The 20,010-nt window shown below is 38.7% G+C and overlaps 1 protein-coding gene across 3 annotated transcripts; it reads left to right on the top strand.

Moving 5' to 3' along the window:
• The first annotated feature begins 1,069 nt into the window (after positions 1–1,069).
• Positions 1,070–19,469, top strand: rab24 (RAB24, member RAS oncogene family). Of its 3 annotated transcripts, XR_006406776.1 has the most exons (10): positions 1,070–1,168; positions 3,039–3,267; positions 5,136–5,204; positions 7,449–7,527; positions 9,723–9,790; positions 10,424–10,523; positions 11,944–11,994; positions 15,169–15,228; positions 16,442–16,586; positions 17,755–19,469. XR_006406776.1 is itself a non-coding variant. In XM_044370407.1 (9 exons), the coding sequence occupies exons 2-9, from the start codon at positions 3,151–3,153 to the stop codon at positions 16,510–16,512; spliced, it is 612 nt and encodes a 203-aa protein (XP_044226342.1). In that variant the 5' UTR covers positions 1,070–1,168; positions 3,039–3,150; the 3' UTR covers positions 16,513–19,469. The 3 variants fall into 3 exon arrangements, 2 of the variants coding, with proteins under 2 accessions (XP_044226342.1, XP_044226340.1); XM_044370407.1 differs by having other exon boundaries at positions 16,445–19,469; XM_044370405.1 differs by having other exon boundaries at positions 16,442–19,469.
• The last annotated feature ends 541 nt before the right edge of the window (positions 19,470–20,010 follow it).

The raw sequence follows: 20,010 nt of genomic DNA, 5'->3' as shown, positions 1-20,010 counted from the left end.
TGGAAGCAAACCCAGAAGCAAGAAACTTTATTTGGTGTATCCACCAGCCGAGCAATTCCTATAGGGCTGAAAGGGCGCCATTTTTAGTCTGGTATCCAACTCTTATAATACATCCATGTGGCATATGCACCCGCCGAGTAATTCTTATACTACTGAATGGACGCCATTTTTAGTCCGGTATCCAGCTCTTTTAGTTCATCCAGGGTATGCGCCAGCTGAGCAATTCCTATAGGACTGAATGGGCGCCATATTCAGTCTGGTATCCAGCTCTTATAATACATCCACAGTCAGGACAGAACAAGACATTTGGGGATGTCACCTTGGGCTTTGGGAAACAGTTATCAACATTTTTCACCATTTTTTTGATATCTTATGGACCATTACACTAATTTATTAATCGAGAAAATAATCCACCATTATTGTTACATCATTTTTGAAGTGCAGGCTGTTGGTGGTAGTTTTTATGGATGATTTTGTTCCCCGTGGCACACGTTATCTTTTTCCCACCCGTATTCTGTGAAGGCCCGCCCTACACTGCCTCTGATTGGCTCTGACTCTGATATTCTTACCGTCACCCAACCATCTCACTCCTCATGCCTAAACCTAACCAATCGAACCAAGGAAGACAACGAGTACTAGCCAATCAGAGGCAGAGTAGGGCGGGTCTTCACGGAATACGGGTGGGGAATAGGCGCGCTGTCCTGCCCTGCTTCCAAACTTCCGGGGGATTGTCTCATGCAATTAGGGAACTTCCTCCTCCTGGAAACCGCCTCTGACGCCTTGGTTCCCACCCAAACAAACAAAGCTCAGTTGGAGATTTTTTCCCCCTCAGAAACGTTTAACAGCTCCGCGTCCAGCCAACTGATTCCCGTCAGCTGACTGGACTTTTTTTTTTTTGGTAAATTCAAGCTTCTGTCAGCTAGAGACGATGTTGGCTAATCATTATCTATTTCTGTAACGTTTGCTTGTATTTTCAGCCATTGCGCAACAGTGGCAGCAACGGTAACCTAAGCTAGCAGCACCCGGCGCGGCAAGGCTGGGCAGAGATGACAAGCGGTTTGGCTTTTACCTTCTTTACTTTAAAACAGGCTCGGTAGGCACGGATTGACAGCTCCGGTTTGGCTCTTCAGATGCTGAGAAAGATTTGTTGAGTCAAGCTAGCTATCAGGTGAGTTTTCAGTATATCTTTCTGGTGCTGAAGTAACCGTTAAATTAGCTGAGCTCTCAAACCTCCATCACCAGTAACGTCAGGCTTGTTTTGACTATGTCATGTTTGTCCCAGTGAGGTAACTGGAAGACTCACAGCGGTATGTCTGCAGAGGAAATAGAAACTTCGATGTAACATTATCTCATCCTGTTACAGTTGAAATTTAAAGGTACAACATGATAAAAAAAAGTACGCGCGATAAAAGTACACGATGTTACGTTTTACGTTTGCATGAAAATAAGCATTGGTTCACGTTTTTTTTTTAAAAAAAGTCTGTCTTAAAACAACAGTCAGGTGCCCAAATGAAAAGTGAAAGAGGTTTTCCTCGCTGTAATCATTCCTCCTGTTTATACTGGCTATCAAAATATCACCTTTGTGCTTTAAGTATAAGTAATGGGGGGCAAAATCCACAGTGTGTTCATACAGTCATTTTGTTCAAAAAATGTATGTTAATGTCGATCTGAAGCTTATATGTGGCTTCAGCAGTCTGAGTTAGTCATATCAAGTGGATATCTGCCACATTTACAGTCTTTTTGGCATCAAATTCCCTCTTTGTGTTTCCCTGTTGAGCTGCATTGGAAGTATAGTAACAAAAAGAGGAACTTTGGCACTAAAAAGACTGTAGCGTTGGAAAAATATCTACTCGATTTGAGTAATTTGGATGGCTGAAGCTTCATATCAGCTTCAGAAAAACTTTTAAATCCATTTTTGCACAGAAGGACTACAGGGCCCCCATCACTTACATTGTATTATGAAGGATTGAAAAACCTGTTTCAATGTTCATTTGGGCTCCTGACTGTTGTTTTAAGACAAATGCTTGTTGCTTTAAAATAAAATAGTTTTCCAGTAGTGCTAAAAAGACTAATTTGGCCAGTTAAAATTAATCTTTATAATTACAATATTTGATATGTCACCATCAGGTCCTTATCAGTTTTGTTTAGTTACTTAAACAAATACAGTTATATAACTTTTGTTTCCCCCAACTCGTACTGTTATGAAGTGACAGTGTAAATGCTTTTTTGTTTCTGAACTGCTAGCCAACTATCAATTTAAGACATGACTCTGGTAGATTGTAACAGGAATTTACCATTATTATTATTATTATTAATTTATTTATTTTTATTTTTTTTACATTATTAATCTTTTGTGGTCATCCAAATTAACAGTTTGGGAAAAGAGACTTTTGGTTTCTCTTGTATGATCTTTTTATGAAGATTTTAGGGCTGCAACTAATGATTTTTTTCATTATTGACCAATTTTCTGATAGTTTTTTAAATTAATTGATCAGCCATTTTGGTCTATAAAACATTAAAACTGTGAAAAATGTCCGTCACAATTTTCTAGAGTCCACAATGACATCATCAAATATCTTGTTTTGTTCAAACAACAGTCCAAAACAGTTTGTCATGTAATTCTCAAATTTGAGAACCTGATACCATAACATTTTTGGCATTTTTCCTTAAAAAAAGGATTCATCATGTATCAAAATAGTTGCTGATTAATTTATCTACTACTAATCGTTGCAGCTCCAGGAGATACTCTTCAACAAGGGAGTTAGTTTGACCTCTGAAGTGTAAAAATACACAAAGTTATCCGCAGACACAACAGATGAAACTGACACAGATACAAGTAATCCTAGAAAATATAAGAATTTGGTCACTCATAGAAAATATGAAGTTAAGTTTTACGATTATTCTCAAAAAACGTACATTTGTTATCATTTTCAGTCTGTAAGTGATAGTTTTCATTTACTTAGGGAGGGTAAATTGTGTTTATGAATTTATCAGTGTTGTCACTCATCTGTTATGTTTCCTGTTTTGTCATCGCACAGCACACTGAGCAGCACAGCAGCTGCCTTGTAAGTTAACCACCCCGGCCCCCCCCCGCCCCCTCCTGTTTGCTGCGCTGCGGTCTCGTCCTGGGCTTTTCCAAATTCTGTTACTATGAGTGCAATGCGCGTGGATGCCAAGGTTGTGATGCTGGGAAAGGAGAGTGTGGGGAAGACCAGCTTGGTGGAGAGATACGTTCATCATCGCTTCTTGGTTGGCCCGTACCAGAATGTGAGTGTCAGCTGCTCTGCTTCAATGCCCATGTCAGCCCGTTGCTGTTTCCCTCACTGCCTGCTGCTTGGATGAAAGGCATTATTTTTATTTTTATCCCCCGGGTGGTTGTGGTAACGGAGGCTCAAGTCTGTGATCAACTTAAAGCATAAAAGCACTGATATAAACTAGGGATGCAGTAATGATTCACTGTGTTTCTTTCAGCAGTTACTGCATTAGACAAGAATCCTGCATATTAACATGTAAATCAGGACATACCTCCTCGTATTCTGTTTAAGTATGAACCATTTATAATTTGACAGTTGCATTAAGTGATACAGTAGATTCAGAAAGTGTTCAGACTTCTTGCACAATTTATTGTGTTAAATATTTTATTTAAGATGGATTAATAACCAATAATAAAAAAGATAAACGCAGAATGTTTTGCAAATTCATCAAAAGTAAAAAGCTGGAATCATTCACATAAGCGCTCAGTATGTACAAAACAAATATAAAAATGGCAAGTTGTGGTTTTACAAAGAGTTATGTGCTGTGATTATTTCTTAGCCAGGTGCACCTACTTGCTGGAGTCGTATACATGTACTCATGTAACCGGGTTACTCAGAGGAAGCATGTCATGTGGGTGATTGGGGAACATGTATACATGCACTGTAGTGACCTGGTTACTGTAAGTCTGCATATAGAGTACATGCAGCAAAACAGGTTTCTCTCCTATCCCCAACCTTATATGGAAGCGTGGTTTACAGATTTAGTTATCGTATACCTGATAGAAGACACTGCTGCTTCCTGATTTTTCTTTTGTGAGACACAGACAGACATGTAGGAGATCTACCTCAAAGCACGAAAGTGTCTGAATTTAATAGATGTTCAGTGGTGGAAACTGACTTATTTAGACATCTATAAACTACTTTATTTTAGTTTCAGTTTTAGTCAGGTTTTGGATGCAGTTATTTTAAATATGAGGGCGCAATGCCCCATGTAACGGTCTCTTCTTTCAGTCAGCAACTCCACACTGTGCTTTCTCTGTCTGCAGTCTGCTGTTGCACATGCTTACTTGTAAAAGGCTGATTACAAACCTGGTTATACATACACATGGCAGAGAATTTGGCATTCTCCATGATAAATCTACCAGGTTTCTCTAATCCCCTACCGCAATTACAGAAACCAAGTTCCTCGTTTACATGACAGTTTAGAAATAAGCTTTCTTGAGGAAGCCGACTGTCACCCGGTCACTTGAGTGCATGTAAACGCACTGAGTGATTGAAGACTCCAGTAAGTCTCTCGCCTTGCCAAAATAGTTCCAACGTGTAACCCAGGCAAGCTGTGTTTTACCCTGCCTCCAGTCTTCGATTTATTTTCTCATCTAACTAAGACAAAAAGTGAAAAAGCATATTTAAAAAGATGTCAAGTTATTCCTTTAAACCATACTTTCACCTTAAAAACCCTCAGTTTTATATATAATATCTTAAACTTAAAGCAGTTAGAATATGATTATTATGACAAGAGGTCTGCAGTAGAGGAATTTTTCCTATGTGTTTGGATGATTAGAGGGTTATATTCCCTGTGATCTTAATACTTTGAAAAAACAACAAAAAAAATCACCTTCTGTTGGCATTTATGTGCAACATCTGCTGATTCACCAGTTCACTGACATATAAACGTAAATGAAAACAACTCATGACAAATGGACTCCAGATATCAGCACACAAATATCCGTCTAACGCTTCTCTATCCCATCTCCCATTAGTGCCCACTTAGACTGCGGTCTGTGAAAGTTCAGACTGAGAGTACCTGCAGTCTACAGGGACTCAACATCACCATCCCTGAGTGTCTGATGATTTACTAAACTTGTTTTCTCCTCCTGACAGACTATCGGTGCTGCTTTTGTAGCCAAACCAATCCAGGTGGGAGAGAAAGTGATTACCCTGGGAATATGGGTGAGTTGGAGGCTGCCTAATATGGATTCTGTTTACTGCATCGGTGTCACATCTAGCTTAGGTGGCGCCCCGGGCGAGAGCTGAGAATATGCCCCCGATAAAAGCCTAATAGCCAATTACATCACATTAGCTCCTCTTACAGTTTAATGAGCCGGCAGGAGAGAGCAGGACAGTCGTTCAGGAGGAAACATTTCCTCTCCAGGAGGCAAAAATCGACACCACCCCAAAAAATTAATGTAAATTACTATTAGCAGTATATTAATATCTAGAAGATTATTATACTGAACTTCCCAAATGTATTATATTGCAACCTAAATATGCTTTTAAGGCAGAAGATGTTGGATTTACTGTTAAGGAGAGATGGAAACTCAGTGTGTACATGATGCGCACACAGTTAATTTAGTGGAAAGGCTGCATCTAACAAGACTAGGTCAAAACCTAGTACATGGCTGGACTGTGTCTGGTCAGTGTGGGAAATTGTGGCCAGTTTGTTACAGGGATAGTCAGCGGTAGTGTCTATAATGTGAATTCCTGGATATTAAATGTTCATCTGCAATTTTCTGTGGGGGTTCCAGTAATATTTGTTGTTAAAGTGTACTGAAGTAGCATCACGTGACATGGTTAAGCAACGTTTTATAAAAAATAAAAGGTTATAAATACAGTTGCAAGAACAAAACTTTCCACACATATTTTAGGATGTTTTGATTTGAATGAGAACTTATTTTAATTCTAATTATAACTATTCTAATTAACTATCTGATAAACTCCCCCTGCTCTTTCATCTGTTTCACTCTGCGGATGTCTCAGTCTGTATTGAGTGTTTTGTCAGAGTGATGGTTATTTGGGGTGCTTTAACTGTGCGCTCACCCTCAGGCCTCTATGCGCCTCTTTCCTGCCTCTTTCCTGCCTCTTTCCTGTTTGATGATCATGGAGGCTCCGGTGGAAAAGTTTTGACATTTTGGGCGCAAGTTCAGGAGGCTTATCTCTGCCCGATTCATTTTGAAAGAGCAACAGCCAATGGAGAAACTCCAACACTGGCCTGACCAAGGATGAAACTTCATCACTCACTCACGGACCACCGCCGTTATAGGGCTTGTCCGTGGCCGGTCCAGCCACAAAATGTGTTTCTGTTATTATTATCTGTTGACTTATTGTTTTAATTAGTTGATGAAAAGGTTGAGTTCTTACTTCTTATCAGTGTACGACTACATTGTGCGCAATTTATTTTGATTATCCAGAGAAAATGCGGTTTTGAGATTTTCTTTAAAGTAAAAAAGTGAGCCGCTGTTCAAATGGTCTCACTGTATAAGTGTGGAATCTGTGTAGAGAAGAACAGAAGGCCAATCAGCATCACACAGCTGTATGTCAGAGGACTTAAATAATAAATGAAGGTACCTTTGTCACATATAGGGTGTTGAAAATGGTTGACTTGCAGTGCTTTCTCTCAGTTATGTGTTCACTTCTCTTTATATTTACCTTGATTAGACATGGAAAAGAGACAAATGTGAGATTAAAAAAAAGCAAATCATGTAATTTTGAAGTAAATGTTAGCCACGAGAAACTATTGAGGTGGGGACATTGCTGCAGAGCTTTTCACACTGGGGATTACACAGCATTTAAAGCCTGCACAGGGACTGTGGGAATGTTTACTGTTGTGTACCAGTGTAACATCAGATCTGAGATATACAAGGGCAGTGATGTTTAACCTTAAACGCATGACAACATTTAAGCTATTTAACAGGAAGTTAGGTGGAGGGAGTTAAACAGGAAACAGTTAGCATTCTTGTGTCTCTTCTCTCTTATCATTTCACCCTGGCTGTGTTTGTTATTCATACTAAGTATGATGTCAAATTGAGTATGTGGTGCGTTCCAACTGTGGATTTTGTGTGCATGAGAAATGCCCAGATGTAGGCCTATACTAGATTAGCAAGAATTTCTGAGTTTGTTCCTCAAGCTGTGCAGTGGCTGAGATTTTTAGCCAGACTAAAAGCTGTTGTAGTTTTTGCTCGAGGACTGTTCATATGTCAGTTTAGTAAGTTTCAATGTTTTTTCAGGTGAGAAAGTAACCATTCGGATTCCCAATATGTTGTCAGTTTAGTAGTTTAGTGTAGTATATATTACACTAGGCGATTTCAACCACAGCCTCTGTCTTCATGTCGATGAATCTCAACTTCTGTTCTCCTCTCTCTCTCTCTGTCTCTGTCTCTCTCTCTCTCTCTCTCTCTCTCTCTCTCTCTCTCTCAGGACACAGCTGGATCAGAGCGCTATGAAGCTATGAGCAGAATCTACTACAGAGGAGCCCGGGCAGCCATAGTCTGCTATGGTAAATGAATACTTATCCTTATCATGTTACATGGAGAGCTATCAGGTGTCATTACTCAGTCTCTGGTAGTTAAAGTCACTTTCTGTGCTTTTTTTTTAATGGAGAACTGAACATTGTGCCATTAATACGTGATGTATTTCTGATAAATGTTTTATACATGCTGTCAGTTTGTCAAATAGCTAAACCCGGTGTCTGGTTAGCATTGGTTTTGGCAAGTTGATACATTTAAGCTGATTTTTCTTAAGCTGAGTGTGCAGAGATTTGGACTCTGCTCAGTTTCAGCCAGTTAAACCTCTAATATGTCTCTTGCTGCACCATAGTGAACCTCCTCAAAAGTGTAACTCGTTGGAGCTATGGTGGCTACAGAAATACAGAGACTGCAAGAGCTGTTATTAGTCAGCTTGGGTTGTTTGTGTTTTTGTCTCAAAGGGGGCGTATCATGCACATTTCCAGATCTATATTTTTATTCTGGGGCTCTACTGGAATATCTTTGCATGATTTACTGTTAAAAAAAACTTGTTTATCTTATACTGGCCCTTTATCCAGCTCCTCAGTTCAGCCTCAGACTGCAACAGGCCGTTTCAGCTCCTGTCTCTTTAAGGCCCCACTCCCGATGAGCCCACTCTGTTCTGATTGGTTAACTGCCAGGAGCTGCCCCTCGGCAGACTTCCAGCAGCTCCTGAGGGTTATGTAAACAAACAGTAGTAGTAAGATTTCACGTCTTTTTCTCATTTCTTTTACTTGAAATGGAAACTTCTCAAATACATCCGTACATATTCGCGACCCATGCAACAATCTTAGCAACAAAGGGAGCATTTTTACATACGCTCACCTCAAGGTTTGGAAATTTGACCATGTTTAACATCCATAACATCACAACAGTATAAAAATAACAAACATCACAAAAAGCATATGCCCCCATTAAAAAGTTTTAAATGCGGGCAGAGTCGGTTGATAGTGAAGACAACCTGGAGCAAGTTGAAGAGAGGCTGAGTTATCTTCTACTTTTCAGTAACAGACATCTCATTTGCAGACCTTCTGCTCACTGTGCCCCCTGCTCTCTATGACAGTGAATGAAAGCACAAAAACACAATGACTTTGGCTTTGCATAGCAGTACTCACCTATTTGTTAGTGAAACTCTTTGCTCTCTATTACAAAGTAATTGAAAGAACAATTCTATCCCGTACAGTTATTATCAGGAATATAATAAAAACACAATATAACCTCTTCATGCATACAGGTGAAGTTATATGCTGAACTAAAATCTATGTTACTGCACCAAGTATAAATCCATCTTCAGTCTAAAGAAGTAAACGTGTATCGCCCAGCACTTATTTGCTATTTACAACTTATTTTAGCTGAGAGATAGAGAGGAGTCACAGTTAAATATCCCAGATCTCTCAATACATCAGAACTGAGAGTCGAGGCTGGATGTAAAATGAGGTGAGACCCTGTGAAAATGAATGAGTGCACCAGCATCGAGAGGGAAGATCAGACGAACACCGTGAGGCTGAGATCAGAGCAAAGAGAAAAAAGAGGAAGAAGAATCACAGAATGATAAGACGTAGAGGGTCTTGATGATGCTAATAAAATGTTTATCTATAAATTTGTACACTGAGGATACATCTCACTGGTTGGTGGACTTCACATCTTTTGTTACCTGTTGTAACAAACGATGTGCTCATCGCATTCCTGATCTGCTACCAGGTTAAAGCTTGCTGCACATTGTCTGAATGGTTTTTTTTACGTCTCTGTTTGTTTGTTCCACATTGGGGAACTTTGTCTCTTAAAAAATAGCTGATGGCATTTTCCAGTGTATTACTCACACTGCTGTCATGTTTTATTTAACATCTTCTTTTGTGTCCACTGGTCTTCTTCTTCTTTACCTTCTGTGGATTTTATTTTACCACTGGTTTCCATCCTGTTGTCTGTTTTATTGGGCATTTTGTTGTTTTGTTTGTTTTGTTTTCCTACCTCATCTGCTCAGTGGTACATCTATCACTTAACTCACCAATGTAAAAACATTTCTTAAGCGCTGATAATTGGTAGATTGGTTGTGTATTGTGCTCTGTGCTGTACACATGGTTGTGTTTATATACGTACTGTTTGGTAAGGAGAGCACTGAAAAGACTGTTGGATACTTAATGTCTGACTTCTGTCGATGACTAAAAACTGAGTTGTGTTTGATTTTCAGATCTGACTGACAGCAGCAGCTTCCAGAGAGCTCGGTTCTGGGTGAAAGAGCTGCAGAACTGCGAGGAGGTGAGAGAGCTTTTCCTGTCCCTAAAGTTTAATGTAATACAGCTGAATGATTTTATATGTGTCATGAATAGTTACAGGACAGTTCCCCTACACTGTCGTAAAATATTGTAGCTTCTTACCAGTTCATGAGACTATAGCAAAAAAATATGGGAGCAGTATTTTCATTCATTTAACCTTTATTTAATTCTTGAGGAATCATTTGGGGCATGCCCTCATTTCCAATGATGTCGAGACTACAATTAAAACAGAATAAATACACACAAAAAATAATTAACAAGAAAACAAACATCAACAGAACAACAGAATCATGGTTTTAAAGTGACCTATAGGTACAATTGTGTTAAATTAAATGTGTGTTGTAAAAATCTTCCAAGTGTGTGCAGCACTAAAACTAAAAGTAGTTTCCCAAATTTGGTGTTTGCACACAGGGTTTTGAGCATTAGCCAATCACTTGAATGAGTCAAATAATGACTATAGGACCATTTAAGGAAGTGATATATGTTGGCAAGTTGCCTTTAAGGGCTTTATAAATAAATAGAAACCAACGCCTGCCATGTGTTACAGTTAGAGATGCCAGTAAAAGTGTATGACTAGATTTCTTTTTGTTTTTTTTGTCTGTGTTGTGTACTTCAGCACTGTAAGATCTACCTGTGTGGCACTAAGAACGACCTGATTGAAGCAGATCGGAGCCTGCGCCAAATCGATTACCACGATGCTCAGGACTTTGCTGAAGGTGATTAGAGTCTCACTGTCATAAATCTGCCTTTCTATACTGGTTCTCTGGTCTGATGTGTTTAACTGCGGATATGCACAAAGGATTGCATGTGAATGTAATCTCTGTGTTGTGATAGCAGCCTGGTCAGAGGTCTGTTTCAAATAAAGAGTCAGTTGTTATTAAAGTACAGCACAGTGTGTAATTAACACACACACAATATAATTACTATCATAATGTCCACTCTAAGATGTCTGCATCATTACATTAATTATTTCCTTTGTTCAGCAGAAGGCTGCCAGTTTACGTTTTTTGTTTGTTTGCAAGCTTTAAAAAAACAATTAGTGTGATTAAATGCATAACATATCAACATGGTTATTTTAGTATCATTTGTGAGTGTGCACTTATTTGTTTATACTGTATATTATATAAGAAATCAGTTTAGTAACATTATACCCCCATTTTAAGACTTTATTAAAACTTAATTATGGCTGCAACTAATGATTATTTTAATTTCCCATTAATTGGTCATTTTCTTGATCATTTAATTACTTGTGCAGTCTATGAGATGTCAGAAAATGGTAAAAAAAAAAAAGAAAAAAACTGTACCAAGCAATATGTTGATTAAAATCATAGAAGAATTTTTTTTTTTTAAGTTGCTGATTGAATTTCTTTCGATGGACTAATTAATTGATCCACTTATTTCGGCTCCAACCTTTGCTTATTTTTACATTTTGCTGGCTTTTTTATACTGTTGGACATATTGTATAGTTAGACAGGGTGTGTTGTTTTGTTTTTTCACTGACAGGTGAGTGTGCTTGTTTGTTTACAGTTTCAGCCGTAGTTGTAACTCCTTCCTCAGAAGTGTCACAGGTTGTGGTGTGATGTGGTTAAGCAGATGGTCAAATACAGTCCCAGTGTTGCCTGTTGTGTCTGGGGCAGTTATGTTGCCCCTTCATTCTGGTTTATTATCTGACAGCGTACGTCACACCACCATCTGTGAAAGTGTCTGATGAAAGGGGCTGAACTGCAGCCAAATAGGTCAAGGTAAACAGACAAGTCCTCATATCTGTCAGTAGTAAATGGCTCACAAAGCTGCATATCTGAAACCAGATTTATCTTCTTTTTTTTCTTCCTATACTCATGTGTTTGAATTTTACAAATACTGTTAAGCTATGGATAAAGATACCGAAAAGGAAACCAGGTTTTCCATTTACATGAACATTTCTGAAGGTGCTGCCCAAATTTGGGAGTAATTTGAGCAGTACCTTGATGTTACTAAAATGCTTTTAAATGCCCTGAACGTTGTTAAGGGTAATTAGGAAATCTGTGACTTTTATCAGCCTCTGCATGTGATTAGTGTGAATTGCACATTGCACAACTTGTTTCGTGCTTCAGCGTGACTGACATTTAACCTTATTGTTTTGGTCTGATTTCACAGAGATTGGGGCGCAGCATTTTGAAACCTCCAGTAAATCAGGAAACAATGTGGGTGAGTCACAACTTCTGTCATCTGCGTTTTAGCAACGGATGATTGGCTCAGATCACAGCTGTATTTAGTCACGGGCTGTCGATTCAGGAAGTGGGAATCCCTCAGAATTCTGATATTGAAAAATGTTGGCACGTTTTTAACCACATAAACAAACCTGATTATAGTAATAGAGGTAGATTTATGAATGGGACAGCAGAGAATGGTCTGGCAGATGCACAGTCAGTTCCTAAAGAAAGACACTCTGATGCCAGTGCAAGGTATGTAGGATAGTAAAACTGACAGACAAGAAAAATTAGTAATTGACACACCTGTTCTTACATTTGAAGGATAGTCTTGATTGATTGCCTCAATAAATAATCACTGAAACCTGTCTAGTTAGGCCAGTTTGGACCTCTTTTAGGCAGGTTTACAGTCCTGTCATGTCTGAAAAAAGCCATGACGAACATTTATATAACTGAAATCAAAGTCTGAATAAGAAAAAGCTGTTGATTAAAAAACAGATAGACGATGTTACACATTCACTGCTTGAAAAGGCCAATCAGAGAATGAGGATGTAGACATAGTTCAGACTAAACAAGTCTTAACATTTAGTTGAACTACTTCAAATAAGCTTTAAACCTAAATACATTCATGTGCAATATAATTATCAGCAGTATATATTGTATGTGTGTGTGTGTGTGTTTGTATACTGTATATGGAAATGAAATCACGAGAACTGACTATTTGGTAGGATTGAGAGAGGTTGCTCTTTGGCAGTATTCCTATGACCCTTGAGTGATTATGAAAATGAAATTTCTAAGAAATGTAAGACATGAGTCAAAGTGAAACAAAGAAGAGATTGTCCTCTTCAAGAAGAGACCATTTGACAGGAAGTAGAGGGCAAATAGAAGAGGATGATTGCTGATGAGGTATTTTCTTAAAGCCTACAGTGTACTCTTAACATGTAGATAGAGACAACTTTAACACAGTAAATTAAGAGAAGGATCTTACTAATCACAGAAAATAACCCTCAGTGTGTGCTCTTCAGCCAGTTAAATCATGAGAATCTGACCTCAACGACAGAAGCTAAAAGGAGAGCAATCAGCAGGACATAATCCTTGTAATCACACTAGAAATATTGTCAAGGATAACCTGTTTTTGCGCAGAGGTGACCAGTGTGTGTATTTCCTCACTGAGAGCCTGCCATACATTTCTGTACACTTCAGAGAGCATCTGATTTTAATTATGTTGCAAGTTTACCGCACTTGCATCCTGTCATAACCTGAAAAGGGCGTTTTTAAGTTTCACAGATCAGAAAAGAAAAAAACACAGACACTCGACTGCATTTCACCAGTGATCATGTTGTTTCAGTGTGTCTCTTTGTCAGACTCTATTTTTAATTTGCACACTTTCTCCTCCAGAGCTCGAGGCATTTCAGATTGGAGGAGGGATTGTACATAATAGTCTGTGTTGAATCAGAATTTTTTTTTTTTTGTATTTTGAAATGTAGTTCATTTTTAAGATGATCACTCACACTGTTATACAGTGCTGCTTGAAAGTTTGTGAACCCGTGAATGTGATCAGATTTCCATTCAAGCCCTAAAACTAGATAAAGAGACATCAATTAAGCAAATGAGACAAAAACCTTACACTTGTTTTATTTATTGAGGAAAATGATCCAATGTTACATATTTGTGCGTGGCAAAAGAATGTGAACCTCTAGGATTATCAATTCATTTGAAGAGGAAATTAGAGTTGGGTGTTTCAATCAAGTGTGAGTCTGGGAGGCCCTGCCTTAATTAAAGAAGAGAAATCTGGGTCTTCAGTGTCAAACTCTGAGCTTCACAACACAGGTTTGTGGAAGTGTGTCATGGCTCGAACAAAGAAGATTTCTTAGAAGAAGAGTTGCTGAAACCAGGCTGGAAAGGGTTTGGACTCCACCAGTCAACTGTCAGGCAGATCGTGTACAAATGGAAGACATCCAACACCATTGTTACCCTCCCCAGGGGAGGTCAAACAACAAAGATCACACCAAGAGCAGATGTGTAATAGTCCAGGAGGCCACAAGGGACCCCAAGGTAACATCTAGGACACTAAAGGCCTCTCGTGCAATGGTTACAGTCAATGATCATGAGTCCACCATCAGGAGAACATTGAATATCAATGGTGTACATGGCAGCGTTACAAGGAAAAAATCCACTTCTCTCCAAAAAGAACATTTCCGCCGTCTACTGTTTGCTCAAGACCATGTGGATACGCCAGCACGTGATTGGAGAAATGTTCTGTGGATGGATGAGACCAAAATCGAACTTTTCGGCTTGAATGAGAAGCCTTATGTTCGCCGATGAGCAAACACTGCGTCCCAACATAAGAACTTTAACCCATCTGTGAAACATGGTGGTGGTAGCATCATGGTTTGGGCCTACTTTGCGTCCTCTGGACCAGAACGGCTTGCAATCATTGATGGAGCTACGAGTTCTGAGTTGTACCAGCACATTCTGTAGGAAAATGTCAAGGTATCCATCTGTGAACTGAAGCTTAACAGAAATTGGGTCAAGCAGTAAGAAAACAGCCCTTAACACACAAGTCACACTCCCAAAGTGTGGTTAGAGCAGAAGAAAGTTAATGTTATGGAATGGCGAAAGGAGTCAAAGTCCTGACCTTAATCCTATAGAAATGCTGTGGAAGGACCTGAAGCATGTAGTTCATGCAGAGAAGCCCACCAACATCCCCAAGTTGAGACTTTTCTGTAAAGAGGAATATGCTAAAATTCCTCCAAGCTGATGTGCAGGGCTGATAGACAGTTACCGGAAACGTTTGGTTGAAGTTATTGCTGCAAAAGGGGGTCGCACCAGTTACTGAAAACAAGGATTCACATACTTTTGCCTCAGACAAATATGTAAGATTGGATAATTTTCCTCAATAAATAAATGAAAAAGTTTGATGTTTTTGTCTTTATCTAGTTTTAGGGCTTCTGTAAAAATCTGATCACGTTTTAGGTCATATTTATGCAGAAATAGAGAAAATTCTAAAGGTTTCACAAATTTTCAAGCAGCACTGTACAGTTACTGCATGCAGCACAGATCTACTGTTAATGAGCTATTAGGAATGTGAGTGAACTAGTTATTATCAGGTCATGATGTGAGAATGAACTGATTGAAATGAAACTGACAGGCCTCATTCTGTCTTTGCCAGATGAGTTGTTCCATAAAGTTGCTGAGGATTACAACAACACTGCCTTCCAGTATATGACAGGTGAGTGTTTCATTCACGTACACTTTGTTTGTATAAATGCTCTTTTGGGGTTTTATCTATGGATGCTACGCTGTAGCTATCATGTGCCCCCTCAAAGATATAACTGCATGCCGGGACTACGGTGGCCAGAGGGATACCACGCAAAGACAGCAACAAATGTATTTGGTCAGCCTGGGCTGCATGTGTGTTCTTGTACAAGTTTCAGATGCCAATGGAGATTATTGATAGTGAAGACAACAAGTTGAAGCAAGTTGAAAAACGCTCATTAATTGACTGCTTTTCACTAAATGCCAGAGTATGCCTGAAAGAAATTGTTCTTAAAACTTGTCTTATGAAGACGTCAGAAGGCAAATGTTATTTATAGCTGTCAATAGCTGAAAAGGGTTAGTTTGCAGCATACTGACCCCTTTACACATGCCTAGCAAAGCCATCTCCACCACAAATATTTTTGCTCACTGTGATCACCCCTCTTTATCACTATAAATTAAAACTATCTGTGAAAAGACTGCTGTTATCCCCTTGTGTCAAATATAAACCCAGCTTTACTCTCAATTCACACAATTTGAAGGGCTGTTTTACACCAACTAATGGTCCGTTGAAAGAGTTAAGCTTCCCCCTTAACTTAATGAAACCACTGTGGTGCAGTGGGGGTCCTGTCGCATATATTACACCCATATTTTGAGACACTTTAGAATGTTGAAAAGTAGTGAAAAAAAATAGCACTAGTACAGGAAATGGGCAGAACAAAATGGTTTCCGATTTAGATTGCTTGTTATGTACAAAGTTCCTAGCCATCCATCTGTCGAGATCTGAAAGACATTATAGGATTCAGGATGTATTAACTGAGTCACCGAGTTTTGGGGGGGGGGGGGGGGTCATAGATGGTGGTTAAATAAGGTGGTCTAGCTGAAATATGTGGACCAGAAGCAGTACAGGAAATAACAGGGGACTAAAATTGATCCCTGGGGAACACCACGGGTGAGAGGGGGGGCAGATATACCCATTACTCCAGAGAGTCAATTAAAAAAAATGATCAACCAAAATTAAAACATAAAATTACTTAAATACATGTGAGGAAATGTGTAAATATCTGAGGGAGGGAGGTGGGTGGCTGTTTCCTCAGCTTTATAGAAAATCTACCTCCAGAAACTGATCCCAAACCTGCTAAATACTGCTAAAGATTCTGAACATAAAATTTCTTCCTGTGTTTCAGCAGAGGAAACAGGCGTTGACTTGGGCCAGAAGAAAGACTCATATTTCTACTCCTGTTGCCATAACAACTGATCCTGAGCAGCAGGAAGGGAGACAGAAGAGGTCACCTTCCCTTGCCTGGAGAAAAACCTGGATATGCTGGAAGGGTATTGGATAACTCGGCTTTGGATCTGGTATCCAAATCACAGAAAAAGAAATCAAGCAGTACTGTTTATACCTTGTTAGATATGTTTATTTCTTTTGTGCCATAAAGAACTGAGGGCAGCGGATTTTACCCGAAGAGGATTTACAACTGCTGCAGCTGTTGTTGGGTGGAGAGCCATCAAAAAACCAACACACACACTTTTTATCCAGTTATGTCCTGTGTTTTGTCCCCATGTCAACTAGTCATCTTTCTTCTGTAGCTCTGAGCTGGACCATGGAAGTAAACATATCCCTAAACACTGCAGTGATAAACAATCGGAAGCTGCGCTGTGGTTAAAAGATGACCTGCATTGGAGAAGAAGTTAAAGCAATGCTGACGAAACACGGACTAGCGGAGAAAACTTGAATGAGGCTGTTGATTGCTGTAGCGAGCGCAGTGCTTCAGGACGGTGAATGTTTTGTTTACAATAGTTAATTTTTGTTCACCTTCAACCCTGAGAACAGAGCAGCTGTGACTCATTGTAACATCCTGATGTGAACTCACAGGCTTTTTGTTGAATTTTGTAAGATAAAGGCTGAATGGGCCCACGCTGGCCCTATTTGACACACTGGTTTGGCTTGCACATCCTTGTTGAAACCTACACAAAGTTAAGTAGGATATAATATGTCAAGGAACAAAACACTCCCCCTTCCCTCTAACTATGTTCTCAACCAAATATAATTGAGATTAATCCTAATTATACCTTTGCAAATTTGGTCTAACAAATGAAATGATACCAATGATCTTTAAGAAGGCCTTTATACCTGCAGTAGAAATGGCAGGACTGTGTGTGTGTGTGGTGTGTGTGTGTCCAAAATCAACCTTCTGAACTTCAGCTCCTTAATGTTTACCACAGCGTTTGCCATGTAACAGCATGTACAACATGTATCTAGTACATCATCTTTTTTGCACCATAAGCTATGATTCTGTCAGAAGCAAAACAATAAGCTGATTTTAGGTGGCGGTTACTGAAATTCCTACATCTTTGTCATCAAATTGCATGGCCTAAACTGACTGAAAGAAAATTTTGAGGACAGTTACTTTTCTACCTTTAAACTCTAAATTTTCTATTTTGTAATTTCAAATGCATATTACACATCTGGAAATATGACTGTCACATTTTCTTTCAGTCTTTTCTAGCAGTGAGGGTGAGCTCAGAAAGGTTTTAGGAAAAACTGAAGGCTTCACCACTTGTTGACGGTGAGGAACTGCAGATTTCACCAACAGGAAAAAGCTTTGTGGGTAAATGTTGTAATATGGCACAAACTGTCAACTCTGTGTTCTCAGAACAATATTTACAGCTATATTTAACATATGTAAAATCTACTCAAGTCACTAATTTATTGCCTTTTATGTTGTGCTGCCAGACAGACATGTGGAGAGATAAATGGACACATGTTGCTGCTTTGATGTTTTGATCCTCCACTTGTTGATAATTTGATGCACAATATTTTTAATGAAAGTTGTTAACGAGAGACCGGTGTAAAGTACAAATATGTTCTGGAAAAATTAAAATCTTCTTGAAAGAATGTTTCAGAGTTCTGATAGACCTTAAATTTTGTATGTATTTATCCACAATGTAAGTTTTTTTGCCCTTGTGTATAATATCTGACCTTTTTATGCAAAAAGTGACAAAATAATTGCAATATACTGTATGTTAAATTGTAAAAATCTGTTCAGTGTATCGCAAATCATCACAAATCTTTGCATTAATGCATCATTGCCTACAAAACTGAATTTGTGACATGCTTAAAACCTTTTTTTTTTTTGTATTCAGTTTTTTATGTCCTATTTGCAGATAATTTTACTGGTTTCAAATCACTCATGACCATAATAATCTCATCTCATGCATCCCGACCCTGAAAGTTAAAAAAAAAAAAAAATTGTGCCTCAAACAGGATTTTACCTTGAGTCAAATTTAATCCCTTGAAACCAGCAAAAACTCACTAAAACAAAACAAATAGACTTCATATATCTCATCCTGTTCAGTGTGAACACAAGGGGAAGTCACCTGTGAGCTTGTGTTTTACAATTAAATGTTGTAATTTTAGATTTAGTCCATCACCTGTGATTTAATTGCCAACCATTTTCAAAATCTTTTCCAGGTTGAGAGCATTTTCACAAATGTCCTCGGTGGTGCATTCAGGGATGCTCTGATATGTGAGAACTGATTATCACCAGTCAGAAAGCGGTTTTCATACAGTAAAGAAATGAGGATGTATTGAAAATGATATAACATAAAATCTAGAAACTTAAAATATGCTAAAATAAAGGTAAAATGGTACAAAAAAGAAATCTGGAAACTACTGACAACTCCCTTTAGTTTTTTTTTTTTTTTTTAAGGACAAATTGAAAAGATAAAATCATTTTCTAACTGGGACGTGTTCAGCAGTGTCATTCTCACCACCAATAAAATAAATACATCTTAAATCATTTACAGTATTGAAAGTTGAAAGAAATTTGAAAAATCCTTTTTTTTTGGTGCAGCATGAAGCGCTTCATTTAATCTAAACAGAACACTACACAAGCTGATAAAACGTCACTGACAGTATTTTGCTTTATTGCTGATTAAATGACCAGTTATGTTTTGGAGTCCTCTGTATCTCTGTATGTAAAACCTTTCTGAGTCTGTGAATGTATCGGTACATGTTTACACTCATTTGCGACTGTTTGATTTATTTTGTACTTGAGTTGAGTGTGTGTGAGTGTGTGTGAACTTTATTTAAATCTTTCAATACAGTGACACTGAAATCTCACCTCAGAGTTTCTGAGTTCTGAGTGGAGATGTGCCAACGCTGCCTTTTCTTTTCCACCGTTGATTCATAAAGACTAAACCTCTGGCTGATTTTGTTATTTAATTTACATACCTATAGTCCTTCTGCACAGGTGTTTTTACTTGTTTTGGCTGATTAGACTTCTTCTCAGGCCCCAGGACATCTCACTACAACTTTATCATGCTTATTAGGAACAGTCCAAAGCCCCGCCGGCACAATGCTGGCTTGATTTCAAATAGTGCTTTTTCACAGAAGATACTTAAACATGTTACAGCAGGGAAAGCACAGGTGTAAATACTGAAATTAACGACGGCTGAATTCCATTTAGCTGCTTCAGTCTCATGGTATTGTGCATGCTAGCTCACTGTCACACTGTCATGACTTACTGGGATGCTCATTAATGTTATTAGTAACACCTGTGATTTTCCTCCTATGACACAGTCAAAATGTCTGCTGTGAAAACGACCTATTTGGCACAAAAAACGACACATGCTGACCTGAGTGGACTGCTCCATCCGGCAAGTTAACAAACACCATGTGTCCCCACAGCATCATAAACATTACAGACTAATAACCACATTCTGTATCTCACATGGCTTTCATGGTTGAATC

Source organism: Thunnus albacares, chromosome 13 (genome assembly GCF_914725855.1).
Source record: "Thunnus albacares chromosome 13, fThuAlb1.1, whole genome shotgun sequence".
Lineage (NCBI taxonomy): Eukaryota > Metazoa > Chordata > Actinopteri > Scombriformes > Scombridae > Thunnus > Thunnus albacares.
This window is presented reverse-complemented; position numbering and strand designations above follow the sequence as displayed.